Source organism: Littorina saxatilis, linkage group LG1 (assembly GCF_037325665.1).
Source record: "Littorina saxatilis isolate snail1 linkage group LG1, US_GU_Lsax_2.0, whole genome shotgun sequence".
Classification (NCBI taxonomy): domain Eukaryota; kingdom Metazoa; phylum Mollusca; class Gastropoda; order Littorinimorpha; family Littorinidae; genus Littorina; species Littorina saxatilis.
The window spans coordinates 105,858,809-105,882,272 of record NC_090245.1 but is presented as its reverse complement, the minus strand read 5'-3'; the positions used below and the strand labels follow the sequence as shown (position 1 = coordinate 105,882,272).

At 44.0% G+C, this 23,464-nt stretch overlaps 3 protein-coding genes across 3 annotated transcripts in view; 1 reads left to right on the top strand and 2 right to left on the bottom strand.

Annotated features, from left to right (window-relative positions):
* The window catches only part of LOC138949020 (uncharacterized), a 10,701-nt gene extending 10,506 nt beyond the window's left edge, over positions 1–195 (bottom strand). The window contains exon 1 of the mRNA XM_070320720.1: positions 94–195. Within this exon, the coding sequence (XP_070176821.1) occupies positions 94–160 (67 nt within the window). The 5' untranslated portion in view covers positions 161–195. The remainder of the gene's footprint in view (positions 1–93) is intronic.
* A 62-nt stretch (positions 196–257) lies between these two features.
* LOC138949012 (uncharacterized) lies at positions 258–10,535 on the top strand. The gene is made up of 5 exons (XM_070320710.1): positions 258–352; positions 6,701–7,081; positions 8,974–9,087; positions 9,308–9,418; positions 10,278–10,535. Exons 1-5 carry the CDS (start codon positions 289–291, stop codon positions 10,463–10,465), a joined length of 858 nt encoding a protein of 285 aa, XP_070176811.1. The 5' UTR covers positions 258–288; the 3' UTR covers positions 10,466–10,535.
* A 726-nt stretch (positions 10,536–11,261) lies between these two features.
* The window catches only part of LOC138949002 (gamma-aminobutyric acid receptor subunit rho-2-like), an 18,518-nt gene continuing 6,315 nt past the window's right edge, over positions 11,262–23,464 (bottom strand). The window contains exons 5-12 of the mRNA XM_070320700.1: positions 23,006–23,346; positions 17,201–17,329; positions 16,530–16,733; positions 14,537–14,791; positions 13,865–14,017; positions 13,143–13,328; positions 12,952–12,999; positions 11,262–11,681 (exon numbers count right to left, since the gene is read on the bottom strand). Coding sequence (XP_070176801.1) covers positions 11,616–11,681; positions 12,952–12,999; positions 13,143–13,328; positions 13,865–14,017; positions 14,537–14,791; positions 16,530–16,733; positions 17,201–17,329; positions 23,006–23,346 — 1,382 coding nt within the window. The 3' untranslated portion in view covers positions 11,262–11,615. The remainder of the gene's footprint in view (positions 11,682–12,951; positions 13,000–13,142; positions 13,329–13,864; positions 14,018–14,536; positions 14,792–16,529; positions 16,734–17,200; positions 17,330–23,005; positions 23,347–23,464) is intronic.

Sequence of the window (23,464 nt, the reverse complement as noted above, 5' to 3'; positions counted from 1 at the left end):
TTTTGGAAAGGAGTAGGCTAACACTGTACAGTTTGCCTGTCCGAACAATACGCAAGGTGTGAAACTCTGAGAGATAAAATTATATGCACTCACTGATGTGTATCTGAACCGCAAAATACAGGAGAAAAGGCACAGTTGCAGCACGCACGGTAAGATCCATGTTGATTTCGTGAATCAAGAAAGCGTCTAGAAACAGGTCAGACGTCATTGAAATCTGATGACGACTGCACAGACAATGACGTCATACGTGTGCCCTGGCGAGCACAGTATTTGTGTCCTTGCCTGAAAATGGGATCAATAGAAAACACTTCAGTTCTTGTTCTCCTGTGCTTGGTCGTCGGTGTGCAAAGTGGTGAGTTAGACAGGGATAGATCTGGGGAGGGGTTCTGGGTTCCGGAAATGTATAAAAAAAAAGTCGCGTAAGGCGAAAATACAACATTTAGTCAAGCTGTCGAACTCACAGAATGAAACTGAACGCAATGACATTTTTCAGCAAGACCGTATCGTACTCGTAGCATCGTCAGTCCACCGCTCGTGGCAAAGGCAGTGAAATTGACAAGAAGAGCGGGGTAGTAGTTGCACGCTTTTCTGTACCTCTCTTCGTTTTAACTTTCTGAGCGTGTTTTTAATCCAAACATATCATATCTATATGTTTTTGGAATCAGGAACCGACAAGGAATAAGATGAAAGTGTTTTTAAATTGATTTCGAAAATTTAATTTTGATCATAATTTTTATATTTTTAATTTTCAGAGCTTGTCAAAACTTGACTAATTATGTAAAAATGCTAGCTTCTAGCTCCAGTAGTACTGGGAAGCCACTAAACCCCCTCCTCATACACTAGGTCCAGCCCTTAGTAAACGTATAGTTTTGTAAATTCTACAAACGCATAGTCAAAGACTGATTAAAATGGATCGATGCAGACGTTCACAGGGGCGGATCCAGGGGGGGGGGGGGGGGGCCTAAAAAACAATTGAAAATAAAGAAAAACTTATGCTCAGATTGCACCAGATTGATCCATTTTCCTTGATTTTCATCAACATTTTCCCTAAAAGAAGTTTGGAAACCACCCCTTGAAAAGAATGTGATCCACCCCTGGTTCATTTGATAAACTCTGGGACGATGTTCTGTCGCGCTAGTGTGCATTTTCTTGCATTCGTTCTTCCATCTTTTCTCATGATTTGTGTGTTCGTGACTGTGAGTGTGTGTGTGTGTGTGTGTGTGTGTGTGTGTGTGTGTGTGTGTGTGTGTGTGTGTGTGTGTGTGTGTGTGTGTGTGTGTGTGTGTGTGTGTTTCCGTGTGTGTGTGATGTCTGTCTGTCTGTGTGATTGCACGTGTTTGCGTCATAATTTTGTTTTCTGTTTCTCTTTGTTTGTATTACATTTTTACATTCTTTCTTTTTATATTTAGTCAAGTTTTGACTAAATATTTTAACATCGAGGGGGAATCGAAACGAGGGTCGTGGTGTATGTGCGTGTGTGTGTGTGTGTGTGTCTGTGTGTGTGTGTGTGTGTGTGTGTGTAGAGCGATTCAGACTAAACTACTGGACCGATCTTTATGAAATTTGACATGAGAGTTCCTGGGTATGAAATCCCCGAACGTTTTTTTCATTTTTTTGATAAATGTCTTTGATGACGTCATATCCGGCTTTTCGTGAAAGTTGAGGCGGCACTGTCACGCCCTCATTTTTCAACCAAATTGGTTGAAATTTTGGTCAAGTAATCTTCGACGAAGCCCGGGGTTCGGTATTGCATTTCAGCTTGGTGGCCTAAAAATTAATTAATGACTTTGGTCATTAAAAATCTGAAAATTGTAAAAAAAAATAAAAATTTATAAAACGATCCAAATTTACGTTTATCTTATTCTCCATCATTTGCTGATTCCAAAAACATATAAATATGTTATATTCGGATTAAAAACAAGCTCTGAAAATTAAATATATAAAAATTATTATCAACATTAAATTGTCCAAATCAATTTAAAAACACTTTCATCTTATTCCTTGTCGGTTCCTGATTCCAAAAACATATAGATATGATATGTTTGGATTAAAAACACGCTCAGAAAGTTAAAACAAAGAGAGGTACAGAAAAGCGTGCTATCCTTCTTAGCGCAACTACTACCCCGCTCTTCTTGTCAATTTCACTGCCTTTGCCATGAGCGGTGGACTGACGATGCTACGAGTATACGGTCTTGCTGAAAAATGGCAGCTACTTGACTAAATATTGTATTTTCGCCTTACGCGACTTGTTTCATTTGTCTTTTGTTGTTGTTGAATCCTTTTATTCCTTTTACCTTTTTATATTTAGTCAAGTTTTGACTAAATATTTTAACATCGAGGGGGAATCGAAACGAGGGTCGTGGTGTATGTGTGTGTGTGTGTGCGTGTGTGCGTGTGTGTGTGTGTGTAGAGCGATTCAGACTAAACTACTGGACCGATCTTTATGAAATTTGACATGAGAGTTCCTGGGTATGAAATCCCCATACGTTTTTTTCATTTTTTTGATAAATGTCTTTGATGACGTCATATCCGGCTTTTCGTGAAAGTTGAGGCGGCACTGTCACGCCCTCATTTTTCAACCAAATTGGTTGAAATTTTGGTCAAGTAATCTTCGACAAAGCCCGGGGTTCGGTATTGCATTTCAGCTTGGTGGCTTAAAAATTAATTAATGACTTTGGTCATTAAAAATCGGAAAATTGTAAAAAAAAATAAAAATTTATAAAACGATCCAAATTTACGTTTATCTTATTCTCCATCATTTGCTGATTCCAAAAACATATAAATATGTTATATTCGGATTAAAAACAAGCTCTGAAAATTAAATATATAAAAATTATTATCAAAATTAAATTGTCCAAATCAATTTAAAAACACTTTCATCTTATTCCTTGTCGGTTCCTGATTCCAAAAACATATAGATATGATATGTTTGGATTAAAAACACGCTCAGAAAGTTAAAACAAAGAGAGGTACAGAAAAGCGTGCTATCCTTCTTAGCGCAACTACTACCCCGCTCTTCTTGTCAATTTCACTGCCTTTGCCATGAGCGGTGGACTGACGATGCTACGAGCATACGGTCTTGCTGAAAAATGGCAGCTACTTGACTAAATATTGTATTTTCGCCTTACGCGACTTGTTATATTTAGTCAAGTTTTGACTAAATATTTTAACATCGAGGGGGAATCGAAACGAGGGTCGTGGTGTATGTGTGTGTGTATGTGTGTGTGTATGTGTGTGTGTGTGTGTGTGTGTGTGCGTGTAGAGCGATTCAGACCAAACTACTGGACCGATCTTTATGAAATTTGACATGAGAGTTCCTGGGATTGATATCCCCATACGTTTTTTTCATTTTTTTGATAAATGTCTTTGATGACGTCATATCCGGCTTTTCGTGAAAGTTGAGGCGGCACTGTCACGCCCTCATTTTTCAACCAAATTGGTTGAAATTTTGGTCAAGTAATCTTCGACAAAGCCCGGGGTTCGGTATTGCATTTCAGCTTGGTGGCTTAAAAATTAATTAATGACTTTGGTCATTAAAAATCTGAAAATTGTAAAAAAAAATAAAAATTTATAAAACGATCCAAATTTACGTTTATCTTATTCTCCATCATTTGCTGATTCCAAAAACATATAAATATGTTATATTCGGATTAAAAACAAGCTCTGAAAATTAAATATATAAAAATTATTATCAAAATTTTTTTTCGAAATCAATTTAAAAACACTTTCATCTTATTCCTTGTCGGTTCCTGATTCCAAAAATATATAGATATGATATGTTTGGATTAAAAACACGCTCAGAAAGTTAAAACAAGTCGCGTAAGGCGAAAATACAACATTTAGTCAAGTAGCTGTCGAACTCACAGAATGAAACTGAACGCAATGCAACACAGCAAGACCGTATACTCGTCGCATCGTCAGTCCACAGCGCACGGCAAAGGCAGTGAAATTGACAAGAAGAGCGGGGTAGTACTTGCGTTGAGAAGGATAGCATGCTTTTCTGTACCTCTCTTCGTTTTAACTTTCTGAGCGTGTTTTTAATCCAAACATATCATACATATGTGTTTTTGGAATCAGGAACCGACAAGGAATAAGATGAAGGTGTTTTTAAATTGATTTGGACAATTTAATTTTGATAATAATTTTTATATTTTTAATTTTCAGAGCTTGTTTTTAATCCAAATATAACATATTTATATATTTTTGGAATCAGAAAATGATAAAGAATAAGATGTACGTAAATTTGGATCGTTTTATAAAAAAAATAATTTTTTTACAATTTTCAGATTTTTAATGACCAAACTCACTCATTAGTTTTTAAGCCACCAAGCTGAAATGCAATACCAAACCCCGGCCTTCGTCGAAGATTACTTGACCAAAATTTCAACCAATTTGGTTGAAAAATGAGAGCGTGACAGTGCCGCCTCAACTTTCACGAAAAGCCGGATATGACGTCATCAAAGACATTTATTGAAAAAATGAAAAAAACGTATGGGGATTTCATACCCAGGAACTCTCATGTCAAATTTCATAAAGATCGGTCCAGTAGTTTAGTCTGAATCGCTCTACACACACAGACAGACAGACAGACAGACAGACAGACAGACAGACAGACACACACACACACATACACCACGACCCTCGTCTCGATTCCCCCCTCTACGTTAAAATATTTAGTCAAAACTTGACTAAATATAACAAAGAGAGGTACAGAAAAGCGTGCTATCCTTCTCAGCGCAACGAATACCCCGCTCTTCTTGTCAATTCCACGTGCACTGCCTTTGCCACGGGCGGTGGAGTGACGATGCTACGAGTCAGGCTACGAGTATACGGTCTTGCTGCGTTGCGTTGCGTTCAGTTTCATTCTGTGAGTTCGACAGCTACTTGACTAAATATTGTATTTTCGCCTTACGCGACTTGTTTTGTTTTTCGTTGTTATTTTATCATTATCCTTGGTTTGTCAAGTTATATAAAAGGCCAGACGATTTAAAAAAATAAACAAGTCGCGTAAGGCGAAATTACTACATTTAGTCAAGCTGTGGAACTCCCAGAATGAAACTGAACGCTGTCCGCCGCTAGTGCAAAAGGCAGTGAAAGTGACGAGCCTGTTTGGCGCAGTAGCGGTTGCGCTGTGCTTCATAGCACGCTTTACTGTACCTCTCTTCGTTTTAACATTCTGAGCGTGTTTTTAATCCAAACATATCATATCTATATGTTTTTGAAATCAGGAACCGACAAGGAATAAGATGAAATAGTTTTAAAACGATTTCGGAAATTTAATTTTAATCATAATTTTTATATTTTTAATTTTCAGAGCTTGTTTTTAATCCGAATATAACATATTTATATGTTTTTGGAATTAGAACATGATGAAGAATAAAATAAAAGTAAATTTGGATCGTTTTATAAAAAAATAATTTTAATTACAATTTTCAGATTTTTAATGACCAAAGTCATTAATTAATTTGTAAGCCTCCATGCTGAAATGCAATACCGAAGTCCGGCCTTCGTCGAAGATTGCTTGGCCAATATTTCAATCAATTTGATTGAAAATTGAGGGTGTGACAGTGCCGCCTCAACTTTTACAAAAAGCCGGATATGACGTCATAAAAGACATTTATCGAAAAAATGAAAAAAAGTCTGGGGATATCATACCCAGGAACTCTCATGTAAAATTTCATAAAGATCGATCCAGTAGTTTACTCTGAATCGCTCTACACACACACACACGCACACACACACACACATAAACCTTGACCCTCGTCTCTATGTTAAAACATTTAGTCAAAACTTGACAAAACGTAAAACAAGTCGCATAAGCCAAAATTACTACATTGAGTCAAGCTGTGGAACTCACAGAATGAAACTGAACGCACTGCATTTTTTCACAATGACCGTAGTCCGCCGCTTGTGCATAACGGAGTGAAACTGACGAGCCTGTTCAGCGCGGTAGTGGTTTCGCTGTGCTGCATAGCACGCTTTTCTGTACCAATCTTCGTTTTACTTTCTGAGCGTGTTTTTAATCCAAACATATCATATCTATATGTTTTTGGAATCAGGAACCGACAAGGAATAAGATGAAATTGTTTTTAAATCGATTTCGGAAATTTAATTTTGATCATAATTTTTATATTTTTAATTTTTAGAGCTTGTTTTAAATCCAAATATAACATATTTATATGTTTTTGAAATCAGGAAATGATGTAGAATAAGATGAACGTAAATTTGGATCGTTTTATATAAAAAAAAATTATTACAATTTTCAGATTTTTAATGACCAAAGTCATTAATTATGTTTTAAGCCACCAAGCTGAAATGCAATACCGAAGTCCGGCCTTCGTCGAAGATTGCTTTACAAAAATTTCAATCAATTTGATTGAAAAATGAGGGATATGACAAAAAGCCGGATATGACGTCATCAAAAGTATTTATGGAAAAAAAAGAAAACAACGTCCGGGGATATCATACCCAGGAACTCTCATGTCAAATTTCATAAAGGTTCTGTAGTTTGGTCTGAATCGCTCTAAACACACACACGCACAGACAGACAGACAGACAGACAGACAGACAGACACACACACACACACACATACACCACGACCCTCGTCTCGATTCCCCCTCTATGTTAAAACATTTAGTCAAAACTTGACTAAATTTATGTAAAAAGAAGCTTCAAGTAAAATTTTTATTTGCGAACCAGATTCACACCTCTCTTGCCCCAAGCGCTGGTACGCAGGCTACTTCGTCAAACTGACATGCGAATACAGCAAAGCGAGCGTCAACCAAAAGTGTGCCCCCAACTCCCTGACGAAAACACACTTTCTCAGGAATACCTCCATCCAATGCTCAGTTCCTCAAGAAGCTTATGGCAAATGTCTGGCATCGGATCCCTCCTACCCTCCCTCTCCCTGCTGGTGCCAGCAGAGCGCCACACACTTCAAGACTCTGTACCAGTTCAGGGTGGATCACTGGAAGCACGCTGGAAGTTGGCAGTGCCAGTCGAGCTGTAGTGATACCTCAGGCAAAATCACCCAGTTGAAGATGACTCAGGAGTCGAGCTGCACCGGCGTGACCATTTTGGGTAGGTGGTAGCTGGGAGCTCGGGTGGGTAGGGGTACGGCTGGTTTAGTCAGTCCAGTTATAGTAAATTAATGGCTGTCTCAGAAGTCGAGCTGCACCGGCGTGACCATTTTGGGTAGGTGGTGGCTGGCAGGTGGGGTCAGTAAGGGAACGGGTGGTTTGGTCAGTCCAGCTGTGGTGGTGTAGTGTACAAAGCCACCCCAATTGAAGATGATTCAGGAGACGAGCTGCAATGGCGTGACCATTTTGGGTAGGTGGTAGCTGGGAGCTCGGGTGGGAAGGGGTACGGTTGGTTTGGTCAGTCCAGTTGTAGTAAATTATTGGGCAAAGCCACCCCATTGAAGATGTCTCAGGAGTCGCGCTGCACCGGCGTGACCATTTTGGGTAGGTGGTGGCCGGGAGGTGGGGTGGGTAAGGGAACGGGTGGTTTGATCAGTAGGCCTACAGCAGTAGTGGAAAACGCCAACCCCATTGAAGATGATTCAGGAAACGAGCTGAGCCAGCGTGACCATTTTGGGTAATTGATGCCGCGTCAGTCGGTTGGATACGGGATTGGAGAGGGATGAGGAGATGGTTGTGTGTGTCTGTACGACGGGTTGGCTGAGTCGAATTGCACCTGCGTGACCATTTTGGGTAGGTACTAATGCCGGGACAGCGCGGTGGGGGTGGGTGAGATGGGTCAGGGGTTAGGTGAAGATTGAGTGGATATATCTGTCTGGCAAGCTGGCAAGATAGGTCAGGGGTTAGGTGAAGATTGAGTGGATATATATCTGGCTGGCAAGCTAGGTCAGGGGATAGATGAAGATTGAGTGGATATATCTGTCTGGCAAGCTGGCAAGATAGGTCAGGGGTTAGGTGAAAATTGAGTGGATATATCTGTCTGGCAAGCTGGCAAGATAGGTCAGGGGTTAGGTGAAGATTGAGTGGATATATCTGTCTGGCAAGCTGGCAAGATAGGTCAGGGGTTAGGTGAAGATTGAGTGGATATATCTGGCTGGCAAGCTGGCAAAATAGGTCATGGGTTAGGTGAAGATTGAGTGGATATATCTGTCTGGCAAGCTGGCAAGATAGGTCAGGGGTTAGGTGAAAATTGAGTGGCTATATCTGTCTGGCAAGCTGGCAAGATAGGTCAGGGGTTTGGTGAAGATTGAGTGGATATATCTGGCTGGCAAGCTGGCAAGATAGGTCAGGAGTTAGGTGAAGATTGAGTGGATATATCTGTCTGGCAAGCTGGCAAGATAGGTCAGGGGTTAGGTGAAAATTGAGTGGCTATATCTGTCTGGCAAGCTGGCAAGATAGGTCAGGGGTTTGGTGAAGATTGAGTGGATATATCTGGCTGCCAAGATAGGTCATGGGTTAGGTGAAGATTGAGTGGATATATCTGTCTGGCAAGCTGGCAAGATAGGTCAGGGGTTAGGTGAAGATTGAGTGGATATATCTGGCTGGCAAGGGGTTAGGTGAAGATGGCAGAGGAGTGTGCGTTTCTCTGTCTCAGTGTCTGTCAGTATTTGCGCCTGTACTTGTTTCTTGGTTTGTGTCTATGGCCACCTGAAGACACGAATGAAAGGACCGGAGAAAGGGGAAAGATTCACCATAGCCTTCCATCACCTGCCACCTACACCTAATCACAGTCTCCAACACACACTCACACACACATACTAACACACACACACACTAACACACACATACTAACACACACACACTAACACACACACACACTAACACACACACAGACACATACACTAAAAAACACGTACGCTCGCACACACACACACACACACACGACGCACACACACACACAAAACACACACGACGCACACACACCCGCACGCACACACGCACCACGATCAAACACACAACTCACTAACACGTGTGTCATCTCTGTATTTCCAGGCGACCCCTGTGACTACAAAAAGTGTGGCATAGGAACCTGTGCCTATCCGGACAGTAGCGACAACACTAACGTCATGTGCATCTGTCCCGAAGGATACACATACCCTGACTGCGGTAGGAAAACACTTGTCGTTTCCGAGGATGACTATATATAGCTTTCCGTTGAAAAGGAAGGACGGCTGCGCTGTGTATCATGGTGGGGTGATTGGAAACGGTCGGGCAAGCAATCTTATCATTCAGCTGATAGAGTCACCTTTTCTGTACATGGCATCGCGACTGTTTGGCGTGATACGATCACCAACAACTACAATAACTGCGTGTTGGGATTGTGCAGGTCCATGCCCGCTGTGTGACTGTCATGGGAACTGCAACACCGCCAAGAGCTGCTGGGTGTGTGTGCTTACCATGGTCATCGTCGTTATCTTGGCTTTGGGCAGTGTAGGCAGTAAGTTTTATGTATAGGGTTTGCTGGGTGTGTGTGCTTGCCATAGTATTCGCCAGTATTTTGGCTTTGGGCATCATAGGCAGTCAGTTTTATAGTGTCTGCTGGGTGTGTGTGCTTGGCATAGTCTTCGCCATTATTTTGGCTTTTGGCATCATAGGCAGTCAGTTTTATGTATAGGGTTTGCTGGGTGTGTGTGCTTGCCATAGTATTCGCCATTATTTTGGCTTTGGGCATCATAGCCAGTCAGTTTTATATATAGTGTCTGCTGGGTGTGTGTGCTTGCCATAGTCTTCGCCATTTTCTTGGCCTCGAGGATCATAGGCAGTAAGTTTTATTTATACTGTCTGCTGGATGTGTGTGCTTGCTATAGTCTGCATAATTCTCTTGGCCTTGAGCATCATAGGCAGTATGTTTTATGTATAAGGCCTGCAGGGTGTGCGTGCTTGTTATAGTCTGCATAATTCTCTTGGCCTTGAGCACCATAGTGGGTACGTTCTTTGTCTTGTCAAAGGGGCAAACATCCTAGCCTGTAAAAGATTCCAGACTGTCAACACTCAATCATCCTCTGTTTGTCTGTCTGCCTGGTTAGACAACTGCCTGTCTTTCTGAGAGAGAGAGAGAGAGAGAGAGAGAGAGAGAGAGAGAGAGAGAGAGAGAGAGAGAGAGAGAGAGAGAGAGAGAGAGAGAGAGAGAGAGAGAGACAGAGACAGAGAGAGAGAGAGAGAGCACGGAAGCCACATCCTTAAGATCTAGGATAAAAACAAAACACTCACACATTACAACATTTTTTTCCTTCAGTGAGTCGCTTTCTCAGCTTCTTTTTCTTTGTGTGCGTGCCCGTCTGATTTTCTTATTGCAGTGGTACTCTTCATGCGATTCAAGAGTAAACGACAAGGCGCTTCGACCAGCAGCAAAGCTTCCGTTGATTGGGCCAAAGGTTCGTCCAGGAAAGGCAGCAACATATCCAAAACTCCTTTCGCAAGGAAAAATTCCAAAGGAAGCCAGTATCAAAGCTCTGTCCAATGGGGGAACACAACAGCTATCTAGTCGGAAGCGACCAATAATTAAGCGAGGGATCCACATACCACAGTGCAGAAAACTGAAGGTTTAACTTTTGTTTGGGGGGGGGGGGGGGGGAGGGGGGGAAGAGAATAAGATTCAAAGTAACGAGTATGATAAAGCTTTTATTTGTTTTAATCTTCTTCACTTTACTGTGGAAGACATAAATAGTTTTAAACAGGGAGATCAACATGTAAATTGAAAAAGGAAGCAAAATTGAGTCGGCCCCGAATAGTCCAATAGGTGGAAGGGACCAACCTACCAACCAACCAACAAGCAAACTACTGGAGACCTATGGTGGGGCATGGTATAACCTACGCTATTTGGGACGATTTCAGGCTTATACCAGTATAGAAAACGCTGATTTAGGTTTGATGGTTATTTCTTTTAACGTTGACGTTTTATTTTTGACGTTGCTTTAATAAATGTGCTGTAATATTCATGACGGCTTGGTTCAACCTTTTCTCCTTCCCACACTTCTTTTATTCTCTGTTCTGTGCGTGTGCATGTGTACATGCTGACGTGCGTCCCTGTGTGTGTGTGTGTGTGTGTGTGTGTGTGTGTGTGTGTGTGTGTGTGTGTGTGTGTGTGAGTGTGTGTGTGCTTGCTTGCGTGCGTGCGTGCGTGCCTGCGTGCACGCCCGTGTGTATTTGTATGCTCATACATTTCCAATGTTCAAAGCTGTAACATTATAACACAAGTAAGACTAATCAGATTCCCTTCCGAAAATCAAAAGGAAAGGGAAGGGGAAAGAACTCATAATAATTGAACTCTCACACACTACCACGATTGTATCATTTAATTTGCGGGAAAAGCCCATGCACTTTGAACATTTCAATGTCGTTTTAGAAGAATGAAAATGTCTTTGAATACGCCAAGAAGGGCAACTGCTTTGCCTGCTCATGCCATAAAAAAGTTTTTTTTTAAATATCCTGAGGAAAAGATTATACAAATCGAACATCAAACTAATAAAAGCAAGTTCACAACAAATACAAAAGTGGAAATGTTATCTGTAAATGTATTAAAAAACAGTTTGCTAGACTGACTAGACGAGTGGCAAGCGTATTGTATGGTTCACACCTTAAAAAGTCTACAGAATAAAAAAAAATACCTTAATTATCACATGCATCCTTGCAATTCACGTTTTAGGCCCTCTCGAAATGTTCTTCTGTTTCATTCTTCTTACAAGATCCCGTGCGTCTAGCTGCAAAATAACGTATAAAGGAAAATAAAAATGCACACAAATGTACAACACAAAAAGCAAATGCTCATACGACTCGCCTTCGCTATGAGTAATATGACTTATAATCTACCTGTCCCTCTAGCTCAAAAGAAAAATTAAAGAAATTGAAAAGTGTATACTCTTCGACCCTAAATGTGACCTGGAAATATGACCAAGATACACCAGACTAAGTTCATGACCATAAGTTCTCAAACACTGACACCCGTGGAAAATGAGAGATCTAAGCATACCAAGTTTTTATTTTTCATACCCGAACTGGGACCTTGTAACTTTTAAGTCATGTCAACCAGACTTCGGTCTTGTTAAAAGATGAGACCTTGAAATGTAACAAAAATTAATGTGAGATGTCAGAGCTCTAGCTTAAAGAGATAAGATTCAAGAAATTGATAACTTTACATAAAATTTAGATCCGAACATGAAGTCGCCGTGACGTAGAAATTTTACAGGGGTCAAACAAACTTGGGTCATGTCGGGAGGTCATCAAACTCTTCATGTATGTAAACGTTAAATAAAGAAAAGAAAATTTTCCGTGATATGACCCGAACAAGACCCTGCTTTGACTCCTGGATATTGATTAGGGTCAATCAGACCTAGGTCATGTTGGGAGGTAATCAGACACCACAAGTGTGTACAGTTTACACGCTCTAGCTTTAAAGACCTATGAGAAAACCTTAACGTTAAGTTTTATGACCCCGCCGTGACCTTCAAATTTGACAAAGGTCAACCAGTCTTTCGTAATGTCGGTAAGTCATCCAACGCTGGAAGTGTGTAACGTTTTAACCAGCTCTCCAGCTTGCTGTGAGATCATCAAACTCTCGAAGTGTGCAAAGCACTAGCTTCAAAACTATCTGAGATAATCTCAATGTCAAGTTATTTGTCCACGGACGGACAGCCGCCCACAGGGACGGACCATACTCATTAGTACAACTCACTGATAAGTCAGGTGAGTCAAAAAGTGCAATGATTTCAAATTTGTCCTGAGGAAGTTAAGCAGTTAGGTAATTAATCTTGACCCTTTTCTCCATTGATCCCTTTCTCCATTTGTTCCCTGAACTCATAACCAAGTATGCAAGTGGTTTGAATGTTGAATGGTACGATATAGTACAATACTGACTGCTTTTAACTTATACTCTCTCCCCACAACACCACCGTCCCCAACCACATTTAAGAACACCCACACACACACACACACCCCCCCCCAACCCCCTGCACACCATATCAGGCAGCTTACCTCGTATTTCCGGTCGTTGAACTTCATCAGTCGGTGTCTCTTCAGTGCCTGCACACACACAAACTGGACGTTGTCGATGACGTTAGGATGGAGGGGAACTAATTAACTACAGACAACAAACGTTTTCTTGCTGAAGCACAATTGGCTGAACTCAATCAGGTGACAGATGAGTGACTAATAGATGTACTCACAGTAAACTGGATGTGGATGATGAAGACGAGGTGGAAGGTGACGACGATGAAGACGAGCACCATGCAGAAGAGCTCGTCATACTTTTCCACCAGGTCCTTGTCCAGCCAGCGGCCCATCGTGATCATGGCGCTGTTCTCCAGGGCGAAGATCACCAGGTAGATCATCGACCCCAGTACATAGATATCCTGAAAATGATATATAGATACCCTACAAATGACACGTAGAGATCCTGCATGTAATGTAAATATCAACGGCCCATCGTGGGAATGAGTCTCCTGAGCAAAGATCATCGACCTCAGTACTAGATTTCATGCAAAGAACGTAGGAATCACGCAGATTACACTGTAATCCAAAGAAGATTCTCTAAGCCAAACTCTGTCACGAAAGGCGTGTTGTTTGGGGGCAAAACAAGAAGTTCAAGGATGCCTAAAAACATCTCTGAAATGTATGTCAACTCCTGGGACGCAGTCTGACTCAGCCTGGTGCCAAGACCGCCGAACACAAATGAACTCCTCCTGCTGCAGAGAGGAAACGTTGACCCCGTAATTAGGCTAGAACTGCCAGTGCCCTAAGTGTCGTACTGTGGGAGATGTTTCATCGCCCGCGTCGGCCTCATCAATTCCACCAGACCAATCCTGAGCCTCGGTGATCTTCGACAACGAAGGACGAACAACAGTGTGAACAGATTGTCACTGTAAGTGATCATATTGTAAAGACTCACGAGGTAGGTGAGGTATGAAATGGTGGGCAGACTCTGCTTGACGACCAGCTTGAAGGCCACCATGGTGAGGAAGAGAGTCATGGTGTTGCTCAGGCGATCTGAGCTAGACGGCTCAATAGAGATCGTCATGAACGACAGCAACATCACCAGAAACTGCACACACACACACACACACACACACACACACACACGCGCGCACACACACACACACGCACACACACGCACAAACACATACACACATACACACGCACACACACATACACACACACACACACAAGCAAACCCAAGCACACACACACACACACACACACACACACACACACACACACACACACACACACATAGTCTTAACTCAGCATATGATGAGGCTTGACACATCAGCATTTCTACACAGAACATTATTTCACAAAGATTGCGTTTATGAATCTTAACGAACATGTTGTAACGGTCGTCTTCACATAGGGGCCTATCATTCAAAGGAAGAACTGCACTGTGGGGAACTGTACAGATACACGTAATCAAGACGAACCCATCCCCCCCCCCTCCCCCACCATTCCCACCCTCCTGTGAGTATCCCCACAACGTCGCTGATCGTTGAGAACCTAAAACATCATCCCTCAAATGATATCCAACAAATTCAGCAATAGCTACAGCCAAGCCAAAACCACCTACGCAAATGAGGACGATGTTCCAGACGAAGTACCAGACTTTGCGGCGGACCCTGGTGCTGAAGACGATGATGGGGTGGATGGTGGAGGAGGCGTACTCCAGGCCCGAGGTGTGGTGCGTGCACTCCACGTGCTTGTAGATGGTCCACTCGTGCGAGTCCTGGAAGGCGCGCGTGCTGACGGCGCTCAGCGCGTGCTGGTCCTGCTTCATCTTGATCTCGTCCACGCACCGCTCCGTCGACACGTCCACCGTCAGGTCCTGCGTGATGGACACAGGCAGAGGTTAGTCCGGGATCAACAACCACCGTCAGGTCCTGCGGGAATGGACACGGGCAGAGGTTAGTCCGGGATCAACATCCACCGTCAGGTCCTGCGGGAATGGACACAGGCAGAGGTTAGTCCGGGATCAACAACCACCGTCAGGTCCTGCGTGATGGACACAGGCAGAGATTAGTCCGGGATCAACAACCACCGTTAGGTCCTGCGTGATGGACACGGGCAGAGGTTAGTCCGGGATCAACAACCACCGTCAGGTCCTGCGTGATGGACACAGGCAGAGATTAGTCCGGGATCAACAACCACCGTCAGGTCCTGCGTGATGGACACAGGCAGAGATTAGTCCGGGATCAACAACCACCGTCAGGTCCTGCGTGATGGACACAGGCAGAGGTTAGTCCGGGATCAACAACCACCGTCAGGTCCTGCGTGATGGACACAGGCAGAGGTTAGTCCGGGATCAACAACCACCGTCAGGTCCTGCGGGAATGGACACGGGCAGAGATTAGTCCGGGATCAACAACCACCGTCAGGTCCTGCGGGAATGGACACGGGCAGAGGTTAGTCCGGGATCAACAACCACCGTCAGGTCCTGTGGGAATGGACACGGGCAGAGATTAGTCCGGGATCAACAACCACCGTCAGGTCCTGCGTGATGGACACGGGCAGAGGTTAGTCCGGGATCAACAACCACCGTCAGGTCCTGTGGGAATGGACACGGGCAGAGGTTAGTCCGGGATCAACAACCACCGTCAGGTCCTGCGGGAATGGACACGGGCAGAGGTTAGTCCGGGATCAACAACCACCGTCAGGTCCTGCGTGATGGACACAGGCAGAGATTAGTCCGGGATCAACAACCACCGTCAGGTCCTGCGTGATGGACACAGGCAGAGGTTAGTCCGGGATCAACAACCACCGTCAGGTCCTGCGTGATGGACACGGGCAGAGGTTAGTCCGGGATCAACAACCACCGTCAGGTCCTGCGTGATGGACACAGGCAGAGGTTAGTCCGGGATCAACATCCACCGTCAGGTCCTGCGGGAATGGACACGGGCAGAGGTTAGTCCGGGATCAACAACCACCGTCAGGTCCTGTGGGAATGGACACGGGCAGAGATTAGTCCGGGATCAACAACCACCGTCAGGTCCTGCGGGAATGGACACGGGCAGAGGTTAGTCCGGGATCAACAACCACCGTCAGGTCCTGCGTGATGGACACAGGCAGAGATTAGTCCGGGATCAACAACCACCGTCAGGTCCTGCGTGATGGACACAGGCAGAGGTTAGTCCGGGATCAACAACCACCGTCAGGTCCTGCGTGATGGACACGGGCAGAGGTTAGTCCGGGATCAACAACCACCGTCAGGTCCTGCGTGATGGACACAGGCAGAGGTTAGTCCGGGATCAACAACCACCGTCAGGTCCTGCGGGAATGGACACGGGCAGAGGTTAGTCCGGGATCAACACAACATTCAGGATCGATGATCTACACAAAATACAGGATCATCAGAAATTCAAGAATCCGTGATCAAATTGAAAATCCCGGATCCGAAATCAACAGAGAATCCAGGATTTAGGACCAACTCTTGGCTGTCGTTCTTTACATGTGAGTCCCTTGAAACGACAGCAATCAACCTTTCCAAACGCGGCTCATTCTCATCCTTCCATCGCACCCCTTCCCTTGCCCTACCTCCCCTGCTGTCACTCCAGCCCTATGCTGACCTGCACGTCAAAAGGGAAGTGGGCGAGTTCCAGAGGTTCCCTGAAGAGTCCCTTGAAACGCCAGCGGAACGAGACGACCGGGGCCTCGTAGCCCTCTTCGTAGCGCACGACGAAGGAGCGTCTCTCGTGGTCGAACTCCCCCGCCGCATTACTGATGATCAGGTACGGTGACCAAAGGTCTTCGTGGGTTAGGAGGTCTAGCTCCTGTGAACCAAGCAGAGAGACCGTTTTACTGGTTTATTGACGGTTATATTTTGATATTTTTTTATAATATTTATAAAAAAATATATGTATGTGTGTGGGTGTGTCTTTGTGTGTGTGTGTGTGTGTGTGGGGGGGGTAATGGGGGTGGGGGGGTATTTTCTGTACACGAAAGAAAGAAAGTATCTCTTTATTCATGTTTACATGCCTGTGTGTGGGTTGGAGGGAAGGGGTGGGTAAGGGGTAGGGGGCAGGGGGGGGGGGAGAAGGGTGCATATATTTGCTTCTAAGACAATATGTATGCCTACCTCCTTGTCTGTCTGTCAGTCTGTCCCCTGTGCACATGTTTTGAGTCTGCGTTATATAATGTTGAGGTGATCGTGCAAGGTCGATAGAAACTATGGACATTTCTAGAAGAAAAAATACCGAAATACACTGTAATTTCAAGACCCCAAAAAGTGCTGACTGACCTCTTCACTCATACTGACAAAGGCCACCTCCTCCCACTTGGCCTGAATGTAGACCTCCGCCTCAAATTGCTGACTCAGTGTGTCGATGTCGTTGATCTTGAGGAAGGTGCACTTCAGCTCCACCGTCACCTGCACGCAGTGATGGTCAAATCTCAAAATTTAAACTCGCCAACCGGGCGAGTAACTTCAAGAAAGTCACCAGCCCGCCAAAAATTTCGCTGGCTCGGTACACACCACAGTTGCTGCATCTGCAGTGTTTATAACGCTTTGAAACTAGATCATACAACCAGAAGTGTTGCATTTGGCCAGAATTGTCACTATAGCCAGCCGGGCGAATTGCCGGGCGGTTTCTACTAGCCTGGCGGATTTTTGACTCGCCCCTGGCGATCGGGCGGACGATTTGGCCATCCCTGTGCACGCGATTACCGTCACCGTTGTGTTCTTCACTCTTTGTTTGTCATCAAGAGTTAGGTATACAGCCAGCCAGTTACACAGCGGTAACTGATTTGCCATGTGTCAAGTGCTAGTGAGCGTTAGTCAGTTTGTTACTAAGGCTAGTTACCCAACACCCTAAACTGAAGTGTTCCATTTTTGAACACCCGTTCTGTAACCAGTTTTGAACACCCGTTCTGTAACCAGTTTTGAACACCCGTTCTGTAACCAGTTTTGAACACCCGTTCTGTAACCAGTTTTGAACACCCGTTCTGTAACCAGTTTTCAACACCCGTTCTGTAACCAGTTTTGAACACCCTTTCTGTAACCAGTTTTGAACACCCTTTCGTAACCAGTTTTCAACACCCTTTCTGTAACCAGTTTTCAACACCCTTTCTGTAACCAGTTTTGAACACCCTTTCTGTAACCAGTTTTCAACACCCTTTCTGTAACCAGTTTTCAACACCCGTTCTGTAACCCGTTTTGAACACACTTTCTGTAACCAGTTTTGAACACCCTTTTTGGAACCAGTTTTGAACACCCTTCCTGTAACCAGTTTTCAACACCCTTTCTGTAACCAGTTTTCAACACCCTTTCGTAACCAGTTTTCAACACCCTTTCTGTTACCAGTTTTGAACACCCTTTCTGTAACCAGCTTTCAACACCCTTTCTGTAACCAGTTTTCAACACCCTTTCTGTAACCAGTTTTCAACACCCTTTCTGAAACCAATTTTCAACACCCTTTCTTTAACCAGTTTTCAACACCCTTTCGTAACCAGTTTTGAACACCCTTTCTGTAACCAGTTTTCAACACCTTTTCTGTAACCAGTTTTCAACACCCTTTCTGTAACCAGTTTTCAACACCCTTTCTGTAACCAGTTTTCAACACCCTTTCTGAAACCAATTTTCAACACCCTTTCTGTAACCAGTTTTTAACACCCTTTCTGTAACCAGTTTTGAACACCTTTTGTGTAACCAGTTTTGAACACCCTTTCTGTAACCAGTTTTCAACACCCTTTCTGTGACCAGTTTTCAACACCCTTTCTGTAACCAGTTTTCAACACCTTTTCTGTAACCAGTTTTCAACACCCTTTCTGTAACCAGTTTTCAACACCCTTTCTGTAACCAGTTTTCGACACCCTTTCGTAACCAGTTTTCAACACCCTTTCTGTAACCAGTTTTCGACACAGTGTGTGGGACATAGCAAATAATTTTACTGGCAAAAGCAGGACAAAGGAGTTTTCACACCAGTGTTAACCATGTGTGCTACTTTTGCTGTGTTCAAAACTGGATACAAAAAGTGTGTTCAAAAATGGAACACTTCTCTTTAGGGTGTTGGGTAACTGGCTTTAGTAACAAACTGACTAACCCTCACTGGAACTTGAAACATGTCAAAACAGTTACCGCTGGGTAACTGGCTTTAGTAACAAACTGACTAACCCTCACTGGAACTTAAAACATGTCAAAACAGTTACCGCTGTGTGACTGGCTTTAGTAACAAACTGACTAACCCTCACTGGAACTTAAAACATGTCAAAACAGTTACCGCTGGGTAACTGGCTTTAGTAACAAACTGACTAACCCTCACTGGAACTTAAAACATGTCAAAACAGTTACCGCTGTGTGACTGGCTTTAGTAACAAACTGACTAACCCTCACTGGAACTTGAAACATGTCAAAACAGTTACCGCTGGGTAACTGGCTTTAGTAACAAACTGACTAACCCTCACTGGAACTTAAAACATGTCAAAACAGTTACCGCTGTGTGACTGGCTTTAGTAACAAACTGACTAACCCTCAATGGAACTTGAAACATGTCAAAACAGTTACCGCTGTGTAACTGGCTTTAGTAACAAACTGACTAACCCTCACTGGAACTTGAAACATGTCAAAACAGTTACCGCTGGGTAACTGGCTTTAGTAACAAACTGACTAACCCTCACTGGAACTTAAAACATGTCAAAACAGTTACCGCTGTGTGACTGGCTTTAGTAACAAACTGACTAACCCTCACTGGAACTTGAAACATGTCAAAACAGTTACCGCTGTGTAACTGGCTGGCTCTTATTAAATAACAAACTATTATTAACTATCTAGCTGACCTGACCGACTAAATAACTAACTTTTACAAGCTTACTTGCTGACCAACTTAATAACAACCTTTGTCATCATTTTCACGAGTTTTCATTCACATCCAGCTGGGAAATAAATCTCATGTTCCTAAATCTCCGGTTCCCATAGTTGCAGGAAGCAGGTTATACATGGATAATCAAAAGCAAACCCAATAGAAACGCTCGGGGATTCTTCGGCTCTCTTCATTGGCGTTTCCCCAGACCTAGACAGACCTAGACAGACCTAGACGGACGACACTGCTTTGCAAAGTTCCAAAAACAAACTGGCAAACTGGCAAAAGTAAACAAACCACAAAACTACTTCATGAAAGGTCATAAATTCATCACAAGTAAAAGAAACCTAGCGATATGTTGTGTCTTCTTACAAAGTCATGGAGTGCGTTTATCTGTGTTTCGATACACAGACGTTCGGAGAAACACGAGCGTCAAGTTCAAGTCAAACCAATTGACCCACACATTTTGACCCGTGCACAAGACGTTGTATCGATAAACGAAGCGCACATACGAAATAATAATAAAAGCAAAGAACATAGCAACAAGAAATGCAAACATCTAACAAAGCCAAGCAAGCAGAATGACAGGTCTAATGAAAATCAAAGAGGCAATGCATGGGTCGGAAACAAGGTCGCGATTCTTTCCTTCGCTGCACGACGCAAATCTTCTGTGACCATTGACCCAACGTGCCATGCTGCACGATGCAAATCTTCTGTGACCTTTAACCCAACGTAGCTTGGAACACATCACTCTTCAAAAAAAGTTAAGGATCGGTTGAAAAAACGCATCTAATTATAAAAAAATTGCCAAAAAATTAAACATCGACATAATAATTAAAAGATTAATGTGTTTGAATTAACAAATGAACAATGAGTCTTGACCTAGAATTTTGTTTGGCAGGCAGAGTTATTTCCCTTTGTGGGACTTCTCAAAAGTTTCCGCATTTTGGAAGAAAAAAGGTGTTTTTTATAGCCCCATGAAATTTGCAGAACGCATGCCAGGGCAAAAGGTTGTGGTGCACGTGCTACAACAGGGTCCAGGCTATGAACATCGCTCACCAGCTTGTGTTTAAAGGTTGACACGCTGACACAATTATGCACAGTAGCAAAATGCCCCCACGAAGAAAACTGAGCGATTTGGATAGAGGAAGGGCAATAGGATGGCTACAAGACGGTGTTGCTGCCAGGCAAGTGGCCCAGAGGCTTGCAGTGGCTCCCTCTGTCATCATCAGACTAAAACAGAGATTCCACGCAACTGGAAGAGTGCAGGAGCGACAACGTTCTGGTCGGCCCAGAGTCACCACACAAAGAGAGGATCGCTTCATTCAGAGGCAGGCCATGCAACAAAGAATGGCTACGGCAAACGACATTAGGCAACGCCTACAAGCTACCACCAACACTGTTGTTGGTGGTCAGACGAAACCGCTTACACAACTTTGGCTTGCGTGCAAGGCGTCCAGTCCGAGGAACAACCCTGACTGCTAATCACCGAGCAGCTCGCCGAGCCTGGTGCACTCAACATGTGAGGTGGCAACGTCAGCAGTGGGCTCAGGTGTTGTTTACAGATGAGTCCCGCTTTTGCTTGGAACCTGCTGATGGTCGCATCCGAGTGCGGAGACGTCGCGGAGAGCGCTTCGCAGAAGGCGCTGTTCTGGAACGACAGCGTTTTGGCGGAGGCTCTGTGATGGTCTGGGGAGGGATCAGCACACGTCAAAGGACACCTCTGTACCTTGTAGTGGGCAACTTGACCGGTGTCCGCTACCAGAATGATATCCTGCAACCCCTGGTCGTTCCAACCCTCCAACCGGTCGGCCCTCGTGCGATTCTTCAGGATGACAACGCACCTCCCCATCGCTCTGCAGCTGTAAAATCCTTCATCCAGCAGGCCAGGGTCAACAGGATGCTGTGGCCAGCCAACAGCCCGGATCTGAACCCCATAGAGCACATGTGGGACGAGCTGTGTCGTCGGGTACAGCAACATCACCCTCCTCCTGCCAATCTGGGTCAACTGCTGCAATGGCTCCAGCAGGAGTGGAATGGAGTTCCCAGAGCATTCATATGCAACCTGATCCACTCCTTGCGCCAACGATGTGTTGAATGCCTGGCACATGTACACAACGGAGGGCACACGCGTTATTGACACTGATTCACATTGTTGTGAATTCCATTTTCGAGGGTTGTCACGTTTGACACACTCTAGCTAAATTGTCGCTGCCGCGTTCGATCTTTGCTTTGTTTGTCATTACTCCTTGGTTGTTCAATAATATAATTTTAAACAAATGAAAGAATTCGGTCTTGTCTGTTTTGTGTGGCGTGCTTGTAAAAAAAGTGATCCTTAACTTTTTTTGAAGAGTGCATTTACAACTGAAAACCGAAGGGGTGGAATACTGAGAGGAACCTACAGAACTGGGCATCCTCAAACCTGACATACTTATCTCAACACTTTATGAACTCAAAACACAAAAAGTTGCTTTCACACGCCAGCTTTGATTGCAGCAACGTGCTGGGGCCCCCCAACATGTCTTATCAAAACGGAACTCGTGTTTCAAAGCATGGCTCCCTGTGTTGATTTTGCACTTATTTTCTCACTACTAAAATGATGACAAAAACGACGTTTGGTGGTTTGTTGTCAGACCATCTTTTTTGTCGGTCCGAGGGGGGCATAACAACTCTCGTTTCATATTTATTGACCGCGGCCTTCGGCCTTGGTCAATAAATATGAAACAAAAGGCGATATGCTCCCCATCGGACCGACAAAAAAAGATGGTCTGTCAACAACCCATCAAACATCTTATAATAGCTATCTAACGTAAGAAAAGTGCGTATTTCACCTGCAAAACTAACACATTGACAAACTAACGGACTGACTAACTTAAGTCAAACTACTAACTAACTGAATGAACTGACTGATTGACTGACTCAGAAAAAACTGTGTTTACTGTCCGCTCAAGCAGAAAACTAACCCGTTGTGTTTGTCTACGATGACCATGACGACGACAATGAGGAATAAAGAAGAGAAGAAGACGACGACGACGACGACATCATCATTATCATGACCACCACGACGCTGAATATAACGACAACGACTACGACAATCACGAAGAGAATCAGAAAGAAAAAGACAACGTCGATGACGATGGTAAGAAAAAGAAGAAGAAGAAGAAGAAAAGAAAGAAGAAGAACAACAGCAGCAACAACGACAACGACAACGACAACAACAACAACAACAACAAGCCACAGAGACTGACCTGGTGATCGTACTCCCTGGGCGTGCCGTCAATGGGACGGGGGGTGAGGTCGTGACCCCCAACGTCATCTTGACAAGCCGGAGAGAAGCGGCTCTGGTCGCGGAGATGAAACGAATCGGAGCTGTTGGTCCTCTGTGTCGCAGGGTTGCCGAACCTGGAACTGGTGAAGCTGGGGTGCATAACCGACCCAGACGTCGTAGGCCCAGAGATCTTATACCCAGAGATAGAGTCCAAAGGCAAATCCAAATTCCCTTCCAATCGCGACGGCTTGAGCGAGGATTTCGGGGCGGGGTTTAAGATGTAGACGTGGTGACGGCTGTCCGAGCTGTGCGGACCTGGTGCTTTTCAAAAATGATTTCCATCATATCAGACCAAAGCGGTCGTGATAAAAACGGAATTTTAATAAGACCAAACCAGGATACAAAACAGTTTTTGATCAGACCAAATCAGGATACAAAA